A 20,209-nucleotide genomic window follows, 5' to 3' on the forward strand; every position below is an offset into this window, starting at 1 on the left:
TTTGTGGCAAGAGTACTATGCTACAAAAGTAATTGGATAAAATAGAAAGGTATGGTAATAAATTATGTTGTGTATCTCTTTCTACAAAAAAGCCTTTTTTACCTTTTTTTTCCCTAGTGTAAATCGTACACCTCTTGCCTATGCCACGGTCTGCCCCTGGTTACATACGCAGTGTAACATTCCAACTTCCTGTCTGTTGCCTTGGTAATAAAATGCCTATGATTATGCACTCATTGTAACATTATGTCTTCCTGTCTGTTGCCATGGGGCAGATAACATAGGCCTTCACCTTACATATCTGTCCTCTGTCTGAATATGACGAGGCCACTAACTATTCCCAGAACAATACATTCAAATCCATTTGTTTTTTTAAACCAACATTATGCAAACTTTTGTAGTTAACTAGATTTTATAACATCCTCAAATTCATTTTGATGGTGTACGGTCATGTGAAGGATAGATAAACACACCTGTCGTTCCCACTACTCATCCACGCTATTCACAGGTAGTTCTATGCTCTGGGTTAGTGCAGGTTTCACATGACGTCACCAGAAATATTGATGAATTACATCCGTTTGCAAGTGGCTACCTCTTATCAGTGCCAGCTGCACGGCTGTTGGTGTTTGCAGGGCAAGTCTGATGTCTGTGGGCTAGTTAGCTTGCTAGTTTACAAAAAAACGCCATAACGCCCCTTTAAGTACTTTGACAACTTTGGCGAAATTATCAGTGAATCTGCTCTCTCTCTCTCTGTCTCTCTCCCCTCAGGTCCCCTGAAGATGCTGTTTGGAGGCAAAGGCCACGATCATCTCTTCTCTTAATGAGCCCATCAGACACGGCAACTGATCCTGCCAGTAAGCCACGCCATAAAACGTCCAGGTGGAAAATCTCAGGTTGCAATTTTACTGCCACACACACACTTCCTGGTGGTGTAATTAGTCTGGGCGCCGTATCTCTGAACAGGAAGAGTGTCACAAGGGATCGCCTCGCCATCGTCACTCGAGACCTGTATAACAGAACTGTCCCCAAGAGGCTGGCGTTTCATGTTCAGAGTATTTCAGGAATTACTGTTCCTGTGTCAAATAGAACACGTTAGTTGAGTTGGGCCTACATGAAAGAAGAGCACTAGTTGAGAAGAGGTCGTTTTTTTTTACAGGAACAATGTAGTCATCCCCCAGCCAAGCCGAAGGGCTTATAATGTTTTCAACACTTAAATAATAATTTATGTGTTTTTCGCCAGGGCCAAATTGCCCTCCCCCTCCCTGAGGAAAAAAAGAAGGGGGGGGGGCAACCATTAACCAAACTCTATTTCTTCAACATGTTTTTACCTGTATGAGAGCTATGCCAAAAATGCCATGTCCCACAAGGCTCTCTCCCCTGGGCAACTGAAGAGACACATCTCGTTGCGTTTGGGCGAGGAGTTTTCCCTGGTTTTACAGCACACACATCAGAGACGGAGAGCACTCATAACTGTCTAATCAGCGCTGTTAATCTGACTCGACCACACATTCCCCATTAGCTGCCATTTCAGCCCCATTGAAAAGCACATGACAGGCGTCCTGGCAGATCTACAGATGCTGATAATCCACTGTTGCATTTCTTCCCCCCCCCCCCCCCCCCCCTTTGCACAAACACACACACACACACACACACACACACAATTGACTGTTTTCTGATTTATGAAGACATAGGCTAGTGTAATTTGAAGACAGTTTTCCTTCTTTTTTTCCTTTTTGTAGACACAGTTTATCATCCTAAAATGACATTTTTTCAGGCCTTGGCTCTATATTTTTTATCAGGTCTTTGACAGAAAGGTGTGGAGTGACGACTCAAACTAAGTCAAACTAATGGCTCAGACACATAGATTTGCAAAGTTAGACACATAAAAAGTCATACAGACACACACATACACAAAACTATTTTCACATGGGTTCCTCATCACATAAATCATTTCATCGAAAATCCCTATGTCAGAAAAAAAAGTCCTGTCAGCGATCCTGTCTGTTCTGTGAAATAGGAGTGAACCTTCTCACGTGAGTCAAATCAGTAATTGTTGACATGTAAATACACTGACGATGCCATGGCCTATTCATCTGCGCGAGTAGATGATTGTGTTTCCGGTGAGCTCGGCGAATCCTTCCCACCTCTGATTTATTAAGCCGCGAGACACCTGACGATATTAATCCTGACAAATTTGCGGGAACAGCTGAACAAACACGCCGAAGATCTTATCACCACGACCTGAGCCTACAAACGGGTGCTAGTACAGGCTGTGTCATTACAGCACTCTAGTGGCAATATGCGGTACTGCACGCCACGGTCGTCAGACTCCTTGGAGGAAATCAGCTTGCGGTGCTGGAGAGACCTATACATTTGAAAGACAGTTACAAGTTATCCATATAGATGACAGTAATGATGTGAAGTTAACTCGACATATGCTATGTGAGTGGGTATGGTATATATCTAGGGGAGTTGATGTATGGAAGCAGGAGGTGTGAGGAAGGCCATCTGTAGAGACAGCTATGGAAGCTTGGTGAGTGCATGCATACACACATCCACACACATACAGGCATGTATGAACTCACAAACTGCTACCAAAGTGGTAATCATTTAAGCGAGAGAGAGAGAGAGAGACTGGATTTTCCCTTTCTTTAGTCCTTCTCCAGGTGTGTTGATGAAAACACACACACGCGTATGTACACAGACACAAACACACAATCCATAAGACATATTATTCACACACTAAGTAAGCTATAGTGAAGGAGGCAGCAATGATAACAAAAGACTGTACTGAGAGAAAACTAAGTGTCAACCAGTAACAGGTAGCAATAGTAATCGTCCGATAACAGACCTCTTAACACAGAGCTCTACTACTACACTACTTCCTCAATGTCTGGGTTGAAAGCGTGAAGCGACAGACAGGTCCGTGATTTTAGAACTGATTGCTGACATGGAGACAGAGTGCACCTTCAAACTCTCACCCAGGAAGCTTCAATATCACACACTGAAAACGAGGGATGGGGGAGGAGGGGAAAGATGTACAGAGAGAGAGAGGAGAAAGGAGAGAGAGAGAGAAGTAGAAGGGAGAGAAGGGGGTTAACTACACCTTTTAATCAAAGCTGTTTTCCTCAGGGTGCAATTTTCACCTTTTTGTTCAAAGCCAAAGTGACAAAAAAGAACACCTCAGCAGCCACAAATAGCACATGGCATACATGCTCCGATGCCCCCCCCTTACTCCTGAGCTGATTCTCTCTCCCTTTTTTTGGTCTCCACCCATGGCAATTTCAGGGTTATCTTTGCTGTAATAAAATAATGGAAATTGTAATAAATAAGACACTCCAAAATGCATTTAACACATAATGGAGCTGAGGACGCTGGCAGCAGATGTAACAAGAGCTCATCATTTTCGGCACTGATAATGAATATGGGGGAAGATTCTTATTATGGAGCAATTAACAAATTATGAAGCGGAGGACAGGCATTGTATTATATTCATGGGGCTAATAATGCACAGAGGGATCCCACTCAGCACAGGTGTGCCCAAAACAATCCTCTCACCAACTTCCCCCAGCTGCACACACACACACACACACACACATTAAGACTAGCACACGGGCACACAGGCGCACATACACACACATACAAGCACCAGCACACACTCTCACACACACAAACAGCACACAACCACACACACACACACACAGCACACAACTACAAACACACACACACACAAAAAGCACACAACCACACACACAAAAAAAAAAAAAAAAAATCAAGACGTGGGAAAGAGAAAGGGTGGGTTTGACCTTTCTTACCGTGGCGTTCCCATGGCCTAGGTAACAGCTCTACTAAGGCATCCAGAGGGATCCAAAGACAAGAAGTAAACACTTTAAAACCCGTGCTCACAGAGAACGTAGTGGACAAGAGTGAATGAGGCAGGACACGACGCACAAACACTAGAAAAATGGCTGCAAATAAATAAATAATGGCTCTGAAGTAAACACATTGATTAACTCTCTTAAACAAGTGCCTGGTCTTGTTAATTAGGTCAGGCATAGGTGTCAACAACATGGTAGCTACTGACAATGTTGTTTTTTCCCTCCCCTTGTAGTATTGCAATCAAGTTTTCATTTAGTGTTGTATTGGTAAACAGAGTACTTGTGATGTGTAATTGTCAAAATGGGTCATAAAATTGTTCTGTTATATTAGTAATTTAATTAATTTTATTCACCTAAATGGGGGATAATTGTGACCGGCAACTCAAGAAATGTCTAAATGAGCCCTGTTGTTCTCGCATTTGATCAATTACAAGTAAGGTTGCTTTTGATTACCTATTTTGCAGATGTTAAGTGTGTCCCTGAAGCACAAAAGTCCACACTGGGTCACAAGCTAACATGAAGTGAGGCTTAAACCTAATTATTTGGTTGCTGTATTTGTAAGTCTGTCTGTCATTAATATATGATTTTTACACACTCTGTGTGTGTGTGTGTGTGTGTGTGTGTTTGTGTGTGTAATTAGCAAGTCATGTTCTTGCACAGGTGGGTTAACATCCAACCTGACACCGAAGAAGTGGCGGGCGCAGCAGTGATAAGAGATCTGTGCAGACAGCTTCCACCGACCCCCACGTCCTTCCCTCCACACACACACACACACACACACACACACACACAGGGCCGATGAGGGGTTCCCAGGTGGCAGGCAAATGCCCTGGGAACTGCCTGACATCATAACAGGAGGGCTTGACCTGCACTTCTCGCCGCGCTCCGGCAGGTATTGTCTCGACACGCTGGCTGGCCAAACTGTGATCTCCTTACACACGGGCAGGCCACAGCTAAAAGGTGTGTATGTGTGTGTGTGTGTGTGTGGGGGGGGGGGGGTGAGGGGAGTGTGTGAACGGATATCAGTGCATCTCAGAGGTAAGAGCTAAAAGGGGATTGAGGTGGGGGTATGTGGGGAGGTCAGACAATATGTCACTAAATAACACGTCAATCAATCAGGCAGGCTTTCCCATCAGTGCTCGTAACCGTCCAGAGAAAAGACAAAGGCAAAGGCAGAAACACCTCAACAGGTCACACTCTCTCTCAGGGTGACTAGGCACAGTGAAAGTGGGGCGATCACCAGCCCAGTCCTCCGTGTGGAGCAAACAAAGAGCTGACATGTTAACAGAGAAACCCTCTCACACATAAGGCATCATTGCAGGTGCCAAATACACAGCGAGTGAGCATTTAAAATAGAATAAAATCAGTTTAATTCATCCATGTCCTGGACTCTGCTCCTGCAGGTTACTGTCCAAGGAAATGGAAAGCATGTCCGAGGGTAATGACATGACTGTTTTAAACATTGACATGATCTCACAGTGAGACGCACAACCCTTTTAGTCTCTGCCAAGGGGCATACGATTTCCGAGGTATAAAGTGAGAGACTAAAATATATATATATATATATATATATATATATATATAAAAGGCTCATGACTGGTTCAGCTAGAAACACATACAAACAACACATACACAAAGTAAACCAACACACAAACACACACACACACTCACACACACACATAAATAAGCAAGCTTCCAACAATCCTACTCAACCTTTTCTTTTCATCATACTGACTCTGTGCTGCCCTCTAGTGTTGGTTTGTCTGTAAACATCCAGCATTAGAGAAGTACACTGACTAGCCCACTTAATCCTAATACCAACATATCGCTAAAACTGTGGTGACAAGGCCTTTACGGTCTTCTGTTTACTTCATTCACTTTCAAGAAGAACAATTCTGCTGGGAACAACAGAAATCAACAACAACAAATCCAGAGCCTGTCTACCAATGCAGTGGCTCATCTCTCATCTCTACTCTTCTGAACCATCAGATGTGACCCATTTTGCACAAAATGCAACATCATTGTGATTTAGATGCAGCCCTTTATTGTGACTTGATCTCGCAGACAAACAGAAAGGAATACAGGCACTAGTTTAAAGGTAAAACAAGTAGACGGGGGGGAAAAAAACATAACATTGGGAAAACCATAACATTGGGAAAACCATAACATGGGGAAAACCATAACAGAAGGTACAAAGAACAAGTCACATGGGGCATAAAAACAAAAAACAATCCTGCATGTCGCTATGCAGGCACACACACACACACACACACACACACACACACAGAGACACTCTCGCTCCCTCTCCCTCACACACACACTCACAGATAAAATACTGATTGGGAAAAGTGCCAGTGCATCTACAATTCTGTATGCTTTGATTCTACACTTCCAAGTGCTGTTGACTCCTAGAAATGAATGAAAAATGTTCTAAGTCAGCAACTCAGCCTCAGAAACCCCACAGCAGCTGTCTATTTAAACCAATATAAAGAAAGAAACAAATAAAACCCCTAACCCTTTATTGAGTGGCATTTAGGATGTAAAAAAAAAAAGAAGAATCTTTCCATGGCAACAAGCAAACAAAACTGACTGAAAAAATATATAAAAAAAAACAGACTAAAAAGTAAAACATTAAAAATGAACAAACAAGTCAAACCAATGAGTCAAACCAGACACTCTCTTGCTTTCCTATGACAGCTACTGTGAACACCAGACCTAAGGGGGACCTCAGGCGGCAGACACCGCTAGTCAGCTTTTAAAGGCACAATCCAGACAGTCAGTTTTAAAGTCTCAGCCATGCTAACAGACATGGCTTCTCCACGAACCCCCCCCCCCCCCCCCCCAAATCAAACCAGACTACACCCAGAGGCACCTTGCTCTTGTGTGTACGTCAGTAGACCACTTGAGGTCAGGCTCAGGACTTTGGTTGAGGGTTGAGGAGTGGAGTGGAGTGTTGTGATCGGGGGGGCAATTAGTAATGTGCCACACAGGCGCAGCGAGGGGGCAGTTGAGGTAGGGGCAGTGGAATCAACTGGGGGACACCTCGGAGAGGATGGGGGGCAGGTGGAAGGAGGAGGTGGAGGAGCAGGAGTCTCTGTGCAGCAGTTTGAAGAGCAGCTCCTCCTTCTCCTGCTGCAGCCTCTGTGCCTCAGAGGACTGCCTCTCCAGCGCCTCCTGCAGGCTGTGCTGGTCTTTAGACAGCTGCCTGCACAACGGATCAAATGAATACACCTTATTAATCAATTATTAACATTATTGTATTGTACTCAAATCTTATTGTATAATGCATCTGTGTGTGTGTGATTATATATATATATATATATACACACACACACACACACACACACACACACACTGTGTACAACATGAAAACTATGATTATTATTTATATGAATTATAACTACTACCGCTACAGGTCAATTGTAAGGTCATTTCTGCATTTTAGCTCATGAGTGCAACAATGCAGCATCTGCAAAATTAGTAACCAATATGATCCACTGGTCATGAAGTGGCCACTAAGATAACCATTACACTGAGGAAACTAAAAATCAGCACAACTGGTTTATAATGCCACGTACTGGATGAGGGATTGGTAGTTCTCGATCCGAACTCTGAGGTCTTCATTCTGTTGTAGGCCGTGAACCACCTGGTCTTCCAGTGAGTGATTCTTTTCAACCTGTAAAAGGTAAGGAAGCTCATTTTATTTAAAGGATTTATTCTGACAGTTTGCATTACACACAAGACACAGCAAGCACAGACCACACAGTATTCTTTGATTGCATGAAAATACCCACAATTAAAATCACTCCCTAGGCATGTTCGGCGAACTGAGGCAATGAGTTCTCATTTAATTTTTTTTAAACTTTTCATTAATCTACCGAATTTCATGACTTTTTCCAGAGCTGGGAAATGGGATTTCAAAGTTCCATGAATTCCAATTCGAATTCCATTCCATGACCGCAGTAACCCTGATGTTTGCAGTGTACTCAAAGCAAAAAATAGATAAATACATTGAAAACGTTGTCTTACATTTGGCTTTGACATTTTGACCGCACCTCTGGTCATTTGCATCACATTCAAATTAGTTTACTCCTCCTCTGTGGTTTCCCAAAGAACCACCTCACTGTGGCAGTCCAGTAAGATCATTAGTAGGCCATGAGGCTTCCTACACACTACAGCAGAAGGATGGAATCCCTTGAATAATCCCTCATGTTACATCCTTCTGTCTGTGTGTCAGTTTGAGTGCCACACACACACACACACACACACACACACACACACACACACATACACCTTGATCACTACTCTGATCATGCATATGCAACCAACTAATTGAGACAAGCACACGGAGCCCTTGACTAAATTGATGGATTTGTCACGAAAGAAATTTGAGTGTCGAGCAGGCACATCCTATCCTGACGCTATTTGAGAAGATGCACACTTTTGATGGGAAAAAAAAAAAAAAAAAAAAAACACACGCCTACATTGGACCTTTAAGCACAATGTCATCACCATGCTGAGCATTTATATGCAATACACCCACAGTCGCTCTACAAAATACACTAAACCCTTCGCATTGTTTCATAACAAAGGCATAAATACATTTCAGAGTCGACCATCCTATGCTGGCCCTCTTCTGCAAGAGACTACACACGCCCACATTCGGCCCATGAGAAAACCCCTCTCCATACTCCTGGCTCGCCACGCCACACCATGCCACACCATGCCACACCATGCCTGCCTAAACAAAGCCAGCAGACGCCCGTACCAGTGTGTCCATCTGCAGCAGCTTGCTCCCCAGCTCCTGCACGCGCTCAGTCTTCATCTCGATGACGATCAGCAAACTCTCCTGCTCCTGCTCCCAGAATTCACCGGGGCTGCCGTGAGTCTGAGAGGGGGAACCAGACGAGGAAGAGGAGAGGGCAAGACGGGTTTACGCACCTGGGTAATTCAAAGTGCTTTTCAAAATGTGTGTTTGAGTGTTTATCAAAAAAGAGTGAAAGAATATAAGGGAGAAAGATACAGAGAGCTATACAAGGACAGGAACAGGAACGGGTATCGAGAATAGGAGAGGTATAGTGCAGGTCAGAGAGAAGCCCAGGGCCCATGCTGTATGTATCTGCAGGTGGTAGTTATTCTCATACTAAACATGCATAATTATTCAGCACATATTCACAATATTAACAACACAGTTGAAATCAGTGATCACACACACACACACACACACACACACACACACACACACACACACACACACACACACACACCTCTATGTTCCGCTGCAGGTTCCTCTTCAGCATAGACTTCTCCACTCTCTGTCTGAGCTCATGGAACACCTTCAGATCTACCAGCAACTCCTCCATCTTCTCCTGCAACATAATGGTCCACACACACACAAAGTCAGGATGCCTACTCATTTAAAAAAACAAGACAATTGAACTTAAATGGTTGTATCCCTATACTAGACATTCAGTCCTGGATAACTGGCTGACCTTCAGAGTGTTCTCTATGGCTTTGTGCGTTGCGTTCAAGGCCACCTTCTCTTCTCTGTGCAGGCGCTTCGTCTCTGTACGGCGCAAAAGAATGATTTACTGTTAGCTTTCATTGGAGAAAATCCTCTAAGGCTCCAGCAATGAGGACCGACCTCTGGTTCGAATTAAACACACATTTTTCCACACTCTGGCACTAAACTTCATACTGACCCGTGCTTGATTTAGGAAACTATGGGGATGTCTGCTCTCCCGAGTTATGGTGCTCATCTGGCGGCAATAAACCGGAGAATTCTGACTAGATAAAGCCAAATGCTGTGGGTGTCCCTCTCAGCTTTTAGAGATAGAACTCTGATTCTGACTCCTGTGCAGTGTTTAGGGTCATCAGTGTAGAAACAGCAATGCGCTCTCTTTCAGTTCATCACCCTCACAATCACAGATCTACATTAATGTACTTGTGTGTGCTTGGGGGTCATGGTTGTGGCAAGGGGGACAGGGAAGATGAAAGTTTCAGGGGGCTTAGCACGGGACGAGGAGCCTCAAGTATGCCCAGCAGTGTGGACTTTTGAGATTTAGGCTGCATCTGAAAGACATATGAAGACATATGCCTGCTGCCTCGCTACCTTCAGCTGTCTAATGAATCAGTTGTTTTACTAACCCTACCTGCTTTAAGCTACCCGAGTAGACAGCATTGGTTTTCTGTTTCAGACGGAGGCTTAGTCGATACAGATTGAGATTTTTCAGGGAACCAACCCATTTCGAACTGCGTCCCTGTTTGGAGTGGAGACTGGCCATCAGTTGAGGGCCAGGTTTAACTGGGACACACTGTATGCTGACACTGTACAGAGTCCAGGTGTCCTCACAAAATAACTTAAGGGAGACTGTGGCCCAGCTTTCATAACAATGTCCAAGGCATCTTACGGCTAAAAGTAGCTCCTAACTTGCTGATTTAGGATAAACTCCTAAAAATAATGTGTGTGTCAGTCTTAACTTTGGGGACTCTTAATTGTTTTTGACTAAGAGTAATTCACAAAGCCCCTGAGCGCTAAAACCAGCACATAAGTAGTCGAGAGGACTCCTAACTCACTAAGACCCAAACAAACAGTAATTGGCCGTCCACGTCACAATGTTTTGCAATTCAGATTCAGAATCACACACACACACACACAAACAGTGTCTTAATCGTGAGAGAATAATTATGGAGCTTGTAAAGGATGCAATAACCCCACCAACCAAACCAAACTACCCATTCGTTGCCAAAATTGTAACATTTTATTGTAAAACTAAACTAGCTACTGTCCACAAACATGTCATCATACAGATGCATTTTGAAAACTATGCAAAGATACTGCTCAGTAAAAGTTGGTCTTAGTGGCTTTGGCAATAGGATTTAGGAGAAAACTTTGAGTTAGAAACTTTTAGTGCAACTCATGAGTACTCTTGGCGGTAAGATGAATTGCTTTGTAAATACGGCCCAGAGCTATAAAGGCCATCTGCAAGATTGACTTCGTTTTTACTGGAGTGCTCATAAGAAATAACTGCAGTAGTGTACAATAGTTATGTGTCAAAGTCTATTCAGATAAGCAACTAAAGAAGCGAAGCAGTAAGACAAGTCATTGACCAGCCAAGCATGAACAGGTGTGTGATTCCTTCACGTGTACCATAACAATGACATTGGATATGTTCTAAAAACTAGTTACCTACATGAAATATACCCATCAGACATTAATTTTTTTTTTTTTTAATACCTTAAACACCTTCTTTTTTGGGGGGGGGGGGGGGATATGATGTGGATACAAGTCTTGTATCCACATCATATCTAGATATTATACTTCATATCATATCTGTGATTTTAACCAGATTAAATTTACACCTGTTATTGATATGTCTCTCCAGTGTCCACATTGAGATCGAAGCACTATCCGAATGCAATCCAAATAACCAAAACACATTTTAACGGCAGGTATAAAAAACCTTAAGATACAGAATGGAGGGTTCTGCAACCATCTGACCCACTGTGTACTTTGAATATGATAGATTGGTGGTAGATAAATACCTAATGAATTATTTCTTTAACAATTCTAAGATATCTTTTCATCAAGGGATGGCACAAGCAGTATATTTAGTGCATTCATGTAAATAAAAAATAAATAAAAAAAGCCAAAAGTGTGTGTATTACTCATAGCTTTCAGTCTTAATGCGTCCCACATTTGGAGAACTGGCCACTGAACAAATAGACAGGTAGCTAGAGCCAGCCAGGTCGTAAGGCAGGCAGGGGGAAGAGAGGAGGAGAACACTCTGACCTTCTGTTCTGCTTTGGTACTCCTCTGTCGTCTTCCTTATCTCCTCCTGGTGTGCTGCACTAAGCTCGGCTGCCGTTTCACTCTTGACCTGAGGGAGCACACACACACACACACACACACACACACACACACACACACACACACACACACACACACACACACACACACACACACACACACACACACACACACACACACACACACACACACACACACACACACACACACACAAAAACAATAGATCTACTGTATGCCAAATCAATTCTTATGTAGCAACCCTTCCATGAGTAAAGCGTAACCCGCACTCATTTAAGAAAGGCCTTTCTGTCAGATTGAAAACATGTTTGAAATAGGTGACGCAGGTTTGTGAGAGACAGTGATTGATGGAGTCCTGTTTGTGTGACTGGCACTAAAACAGCAGCCACTGTACCTTACATAAGACATCATCCATTCAAAGGCAAACACCTGCTGAGAGGGGTACGGCAGGTCAAGACGGACTCTTTTGTTCCCTCTCAGAGCGTGACTGAGGACATGTTTGACTATATGTTTACACAGATCAACTCTGCCTCCGTTCTAAAGACAAGGGTGGACCGACACACCTTCCAGGAAAACAGGTCTGGCTTTGTCAGGTCAGGGGGGTTTCAAAGCGGGCCGGGCATGCCAAAGATTTAGCAGCGCGAGCAAACAGGGTGGCAAGAATGGGAATCACGGAACACGTGGAAGCACAACGGGCACTGAATGTTGCCAATTATTTGGTAATGGAAAAGGAATGGCTCGTTTATGGTTGCCAACAGCTGCCTAATGTGTTCCCTGACATCACCGCCGTTGTTTGTTATTTGTTAGGGCAGCAGGGTGCTTGTAGCTACACGTCCTCCACAGAGACCAAAACTTCTAGCAGGTGACTTCCACGGGCGACTTTGGCAAGTAAACCTAACTGTTACGAGTTCCTCTATGGGGTCAAATCAAGGAACACAGTCTGATAGCATCTACATTGCTGCGTGGAGCGAAATAGGCCTCCAAAAGGTGATACAGCAAGCTGCTTTTTAAGCAATGTTGCCAGGCAATGTTGCTGAGCAGTGTTGTTCGGGCACATTCCCATTGATATTGGGAAACAAATGTAATTGTTGTGATCATCCAATCAGAACACTAGGAACTGGTCATGTGATTGCCCAGCAACATCCTTACTACTGCCATATCAGTTTGGAGACTTGCTACCATCTCTGTTCCGTGCCTTGGTACCTCGTTTGCATTGACATAGACCTATGGAACATCCTGCTCACTTCAACCATGAAACATGGATCCAAAAGCAGCACCTTTACCTCCTTGACAGCAGCCATAAAGTAAATGCTTTTTGGCAGCCAGGCTACCTACCTAAGCATTGATTGTGGAATTTAATAACACAAACAAACTAGCTGAAAAGCTATACAGTTATACATTTTTCCCGCAAAAACTGAATTTTGTTACTAGCCGTCACATGTCATGTCTATACAGAGTGAAACAGGGAAAATGTAAAAACCTACTGTGAATAAAATAAATAGGTAAACCTTCATATAACCATCTTTACAAAATAAACAACTGTTTACAGAATATGAATGGCACTCAAATCTGCAGGCAAGTATTCAAATTGAGATCAACTCGGGCAAAATCCATTCGTTCATCTGTACCTTCGCAGCGATGTTGTGGACCACCTTGCAGAGCGGGCCGTTCTGGTGTGACTTAAACAGGGTATCTCTCTCCGGACCCCCAGGGGCAGCCAGAAGGGCATGGAGGACCTTCAGCTGCTTCTCATACTGCTCCAGCTGCTGCTCCACCCCTCCGCCGAGCTCAGCCAATGGGACCTTGGCTGGGTCGAGACAGAACACAGGGAAATCCAATCAGCAATGTTAGAATGCTGATGTCACAGAGGCAATCTCACTTGATCCAAGTTTTGCAGAAGAGAGCAATTTATCCTTCAGGGCCCGTATTCACACGGTATTTTATCTCACCACTAAGAGTACTCCTAAGTTACTAAAGGTTTTTAAAGACCCACATTGCCATTACATAAACAATAACACCTCATTGGCCAAGAAGGCCTGGATTAATTGAAAGCGCAATGAAAAATGACCTAGGAAATATTAAAAACACAGAACATGCATGCATTCAGATGTTAACATGTAAATACAGGTAATGAGGTAAAGATTCAAGTAAAATTCCATCTCCAGCCAGTTGGCCCACTGGGTCCTTTTCTGACAGCCCTTCACTAGCCTGGTCTAAAGCATGGCCATGTAATATGACCTCACCAAAATGCAATGCAGACATAAACAGTGACCCAGCAGGCATGTTTAAATAAGACAAGCGCTTTATCTCGCACCAGCGCTCCCAAAGGGTTAACAAATGACCATGGAGGGGCGCGAAGAATCCCAAACTATTTAGCTGTTGAAAACAACAGTGAGGAAAGCAGATTTGTTTTGTTTGTTTCTCTCGCTATCTTTCTTTCTTTTTTTTTCAAGACATACCTTAGGGGAAGGACATGAAATTACACAGTGAGGGTGCCAGAATGGTGTTAGTCAGAGAGGAGGGAGCTTGTAAATCACAATCATGACAAGACCAGCCATTTTCACACTAGGAGGTGGAATGTACCCAGTCAGTCATTGTTAAATGGGCCTCTTGCTCACCCAACTACCTAGCAATTACAATTACCCAATGGCTGAGCGTCTCATCACACAGGCAATTTCGCAATTCATTTTCTATCAGACAATCGGGAGAAAATAAGGGTGTTTAGGCACAACATCACTTCCCGTCAGTTGCTCAGTGCGTCTCAGACCATAGACATATGTAGATATATGTCTATGGTCTGAGACACCTCCAGTTGTTCTTGAGGTACGAGATGCAGGTTTCTTTATATAGCACAATTCATACACACTGGTACAAAGTGTTTGCAAATGAGCAGATAGAAGAACATCAAATGTGTTAAGTAAATTAGATATACATTTGAGAGTGCATTAAAGGAGCAATATGTAGTGCTGTCCCAAGCGATTCAAATCGGTACTGCATTCCAAATTAAAAATATTGGAGAACATGGTCTCCCCTCTCCCCTCTCCCCTTCCCCTCCTCCTCCTCCCAGACTTGAAGCTCACACAGGTTGAGGACACTGATCATACACAAACGAGCACAAGACAAGCTCAACATTAAACTTTGACAATGGCAAGCGATGACGAGTCCTATACTATAAGCAGATCAGCTAATGTATATGTTTACAGTGATTCTTTTGTTTACAAATGATCAACCAGCTCATATGGATGTTTTTTTTTATACTCGGTCAGTGTTAGCTAGAAGCGTGGCTGGCTATGTACATTAGCCAAAGCTAAGCCTGTCAAGTTAACCTGACTGAAATCCGTGAAGTCAGTGAGTCATCCCCTCCGCCCACACATAGACACAAAGGACAACACAGACTCAGAGCAGGGCAGAGAAGACACATCTATTGATCGTCACAAAATTGAACAAACTCAAACTCATATATTTCAGTCACGCTGGTTGTGTTGTGTTTGTTCACAAAAAAGGATCTGAGAACAGCTAGGTTTCGAGTCTAGATTTGCAGGAGGAAACCAGCACTCACCACATCCACCCTGAGTGCTGTTGTTGGCCTCACTCTTCTTCTTGTCATCCACTCTCGACTTGCTCTTCTTCTGAGGAGAGACACAGAAGGAGGACTTAGTTTCACTGCCAGTTCACACGGTTCAAAAGCATGGTACATAGCAAGGAAATGAAATTTCAATGTCTTGAGGGGTAAAAGTCAATGAACTGCATCAGGCCACAGACCAGTTTTTTGAAAGCTAGTCAATAAGGCTGTCACTGTCAACACTTTATTACATTATTTGTCATCAGCTAGTTAAGCCAGCATGTTGTGGGCATCATTATTACATTTTATTACCATCTTCTGGTCAAAGAGGTTTTTTTAATTTTTCAAATAAGAATACCTTACCTAGCCATGGCCATCTAAACAACATAACAGGGTCACATGCTCTTCAAAACAGTGTCATGAGAGTCTACTTATAACATAGTGATTCTGGTCTCATCATGTCAGAATCTTCATTCAAAACTGAGCATGTGTACCACACCTCAATGTCTCCAGCTCCTCGACTGACAGAGAAGACTGGATCGAGACTTTTTCACAGGCAGTTTACCCATACCAAACTTTTTTTTATAGCGTACTTCAGACTTGTGTTCAGGGTAAAAACAGACAAACAAAACAAAACAACTTCAGGGCAAAAACATTATGTAAACACACGTAGACAACAAATAAACTGTTCATTATGGCTCGAATTGCAAAACAACAGCAACTGCACCCCTGAAGGGAATATCTATTTAATGGGTATTAAAACAATATGTTTTGGTAATTGGAACACGGCTGAGTTTAGGCTTCATCCAAGAGTCCAGGCAATACAATGGCTTTCGTCATCACAGTTTAAACATTTACTCTAGTACATTGCCTTTGCCATTGGGAGAATACATCAGTGTTCAACAGTGGCAGTTTCAACAGTCTCTAAATGACTGACGCTTGAAATGGCTGACTGGCAACAAGAGGAAAACTAAGTTAGCTAACAAGTTAGTTCAAACATCAGCCAGACATTGAGAAGAAAAAAAAACATATCAATAAATCAATAAATAGTTATGTCTGATAACACTCCAAGCTCCTCCTGTCAGTGTTCCTCATCAAAACAAAAAACATCACAGCTTCCTTCTCAAGCCTACAGTTTGAAAAGCACAGCTCCCACCATGTGACACTTGTTCAGGCAAGCGCTTTTGAAATATCTGACTCAAACACTGAGCTCATCAAACCGTCACGCTAAGTCGCTTCCTCGTCGCGTCAAAAACGGCAGTGCAGACGTGCCACCTCATCACTCACAGTGACAAAACAGATGTGGCTAATTTCCTCCAGGCCAGTGCAAAACAATGATGTCACCATGAGCTTTCCACAGGACCTTGGTCTAATCACAACCTTCTTCATCCACTCCTCTCCCAAGGAAAATAATACTGGGACATGGACACAAGGTCTAATCACAGACTTCTTCATGGATGCTTCATTGCGCAACCTGTTTGGAACTGCAAAGATCGCCGTTTGTGGTGATCATTATTACGTTAACATTTTTATTTAAACTTAAATGAAGATGCTTTGAATAAAAGCATCTGCTTAAAAACATACTTAAACCCAGAAGGAAAACAACATTGGAACAATGCACATGATAATGCAAGCTCCATTAGGCCTATGTGTCATCTAACCCCTAAACTATGCTGGCTGCATGGGAACGTCTGCAGCTTGCCTTACACTCCCAACAGCTCTTCAAGTGCAAGAGACAGTGAACTCCCTCTCAGGTATAAACAGACGCCTTCCACCCAGCGGCCATTACATAAACACTTATAAACACAGCACAGATATTAGAGTCAGATGGACACGCAGGACACTGAGGACTATTAATACATTCACACAGACAGCCTCACACAATGGCCGCCCTGGGGCTAGGTGTTTGCCATGGTATCCAACATGTTTGTTTGGGGAGTATGTGAGGGGGGGGTTAAAGTTTGTATGGTTTCTATGGCAACTTATACGTATCTGCCTAGAGTATGTGCAAACTCCTTATAACATACAGCCCACAGACGATCCCCAGACATTTTTCAGACTTCTGAACCACTATCCCTAAAACAAAGACCAGTACATGGCTACCATGACACTTGGTGCATTTTGCCTTTTAAATAAATAGTTGGCTTAATGATAAAGAATGCAGAAGCTCTGATATAGTTTCATAAAATGCTAGTGTTTGCAGCTTTTACTTTAAGTCTACAGAACACCAACTCTTACTGCTTTTGTAACGTTAAGAATGTCTTCTTAATTCCAACAGACTTGACCAAAGAATCCACCTCCTTCTTTTAATGGGTGGTGTACCAATGACAAAAACAAAACAAAAAATACATTTTAAAAAGTATCTTCCTTTTCTTTCCTTTCTTTACATATTGACTGGGACATAATTCATCCTGCCATGCCTCTCCATAGGCTACATTGTTAACAAGCGCTAGACTCAGCCAGTGTTTATAGTCACGCAGGGATATATTTACCATCCACCTGAGAGAATGTGCAGTTCTACAGCAAATGTTTAAGGTTCCTCGGTCAGGGCAGCTCTGCCAACGCAGCAAATTAAACTTTTAAAACTCTTGTGTTAAGTGTGATGTGATAGGCTCACAAGAGCAGAGATACTTTCTGTACAGACTGTGCAAGATATCACACATACAAACAAGTTTGGGAAACATAAAAGAAAAGATGCAGAAGATGCGATGGGAACAAGATAAGTTGGGCCGGCTGACAAGAATTCTGTGAAATGAGTTAAATAAACTCATCTACTTTAAACTCTGAATATTTTCACTATGCATCAGTGATCTCCTCCCCTTTAAAATCTGCTGCAACTCACCAAGCCTGTTATCAGTCAATGTATAGAACGAAGCTTCTGGTTTCCTGCGGCATTTCACCTCTAAGATCACGAAGTGCTCATGAGACAAATCCCAAGGCAGTGTGCAAAGCACACAACACCATCACATGAGACAGCTTGCCATGATTTTAATGTTTTCATTTCTTTTCTTAACTATACTTTTCACAATAACGTCCCACTGTTTGTACCCCCTGGAGGACAGCTATATTTCACTGGCCACATGTAAGCAATCCTGAGATGTCCCCTCTTCAAATGAACTTGATCTGCATTGAACTTCCTCTGGGGTGCTGCCAATGGGAAGTTCTGTGGATACGGTTCAACATACTGAGAGAATGCCAACGAAGAACAAACTAACAGGCTGGCTTAAACTCCTGTGAAGCAGAAGCTCACTGTATGTTACATCAAAACACAATACAGTGTCATAATACAAACCAAACCAACCAACAGTATTGACACACCAGCGTCAGTCCAGGTCATGGCACCTTGGATTGATGCTGTGTGTGTTACATAAATGTTGGCTTCACCACAACAGAGCTGCCCTAATTCTCCTCTCCTGGCACAGAGAAGCACAGGCCCAACAAATGCCCTTGTCGCCTAACAAACAACTAGTGAGCTCACACACTTCCCAGACTTGCACAGGAGTGAGGCTGGGGGAAAGAGCTAGTCTAGGTTATTGCTGACGTGAGTTTGTAACCCTCTGTCCCTTGCAGGGGTCTTACCACTACATCCCCAGTTGGTCATGTCTACTTTGGGAACATATGGCTGTGTGAACTGATAGTCGAGGCTCTGCCACCACTGTTTATTGTGTGCCTGTGCGAGAGGGCGACAGAAATTCCGGTACAGTACACGGACTGTGTCAAACATAACACTGGCCCCAAAGCCACAAACAATCTGGGCTAATCAAAGCTTTACACTGCAGGTTTATCTGGACTCTGCGTAAGGAGGAGGTGTAATGGAGTCAGTGGTGAATATTTAAAAGGATAGAGGGAGAAAAATAAATAGCATGCAAAATTCAAAGCTGTGTGCCAGCAATCCATCATTCACCGAAACCTGGCCAGACTAGCCGCGGAAAAGTGAGTTTGTAATTCATAGGGCTGCATCATACCAAAGTCCTGACCATACGTTGGCGCTGTAGCGAATTGCTCTTAACAACACATTTTATCACCGCACATGCTGAAGACAATAACGTTAAGCACATCTTGATTTTGTTTTGGTCAGAATCGTAACTTCAGCGGAAATGAGTGCACCACTGATTTGGCAACTCATCTGGGAGGGTGAAATTAACGCATAGCCAACGCTTGAGACATTTGGTCCTCAAATCTATTAACTTGCCTCAGTAGTGAAGTTGTTAGATTTTAAAGGCATATGTTTCTAATTAACATTCACTGTTCACGTTGCCCAGTTCACAATGTGCTTAACCCTTGGTAACTTCAATAAGTGTAAGAATTGTGTGGTGTCAAATATTTTTAGCAACTAACACATTGCCAGCTAGCCAGCTAGTTAACCAACAGTAATTATCAACGGAGAAATTACCAATAGTGAAAAATTAAACAATGTTGAGCTGTGGCATTGATAACATTAGGTATTCCAACTGCATCTGGTAAACATTAACATTTGCTGTCAAAATCTGGAGTAACAAAGGTACCGTTAGAGTGAAAGTGCAGTACAAGAGTTAAGGTCTCCGACTCTGAGAACGGGGTCTTCAACCTTTTCCTCCTCTAAATTGAATACACACCTTGCTTTGGACACAACCCATTCCTGAGCGCCCGACCTGCTTGCCTTTACCCGAAAGGTGAAGCCCGCTATCTCCAGATTCTCAGTTTGGACCGGTCACAGAGTTTACCCGCTATCTAACGCTATCCTCTCCACGAGCCAGTTTGATACCTCAGCAACCGCGAATTAAATAGGGCAGTTACGTGCAACACCAGCGCACAACTTTTTCAAGCTGTGAAGACGCGCCCCCACATAAACCTGTGCCGTTGCGTAGTTGAGCAAGGTATGTTAAGTCTAAAAATTGAGGAGCCGAGCATCAGTTCAATGCTCATTGTTATCGGTGGGGATTCGCTGGCACGTTATAGAATTTG

General features: G+C 43.2%; 1 protein-coding gene across 2 annotated transcripts; it reads right to left on the reverse strand.

Moving 5' to 3' along the window:
- Window positions 1-6,704: 6,704 nt before the first annotated feature.
- Window positions 6,705-20,209, reverse strand: ccdc69 (coiled-coil domain containing 69). 2 transcript variants are annotated; one of them, XM_031587390.2, is made up of 9 exons: window positions 19,861-20,209; window positions 15,263-15,329; window positions 13,332-13,510; window positions 11,668-11,755; window positions 9,368-9,441; window positions 9,143-9,244; window positions 8,644-8,763; window positions 7,454-7,551; window positions 6,705-7,080 (listed from the first exon to the last, which is right to left on the reverse strand). In XM_031587390.2, exons 1-9 carry the CDS (start codon window positions 19,879-19,881, stop codon window positions 6,903-6,905), a joined length of 927 nt encoding a protein of 308 aa, XP_031443250.1. In that variant the 5' UTR covers window positions 19,882-20,209; the 3' UTR covers window positions 6,705-6,902. The 2 variants fall into 2 exon arrangements, with proteins under 2 accessions (XP_031443250.1, XP_012689829.2); XM_012834375.3 differs by having other exon boundaries at window positions 15,263-15,332; window positions 19,861-20,207.

The sequence above is a fragment of the Clupea harengus genome, chromosome 20 (genome assembly GCF_900700415.2).
Source record: "Clupea harengus chromosome 20, Ch_v2.0.2, whole genome shotgun sequence".
Taxonomy (NCBI): Eukaryota; Metazoa; Chordata; class Actinopteri; order Clupeiformes; family Clupeidae; genus Clupea; species Clupea harengus.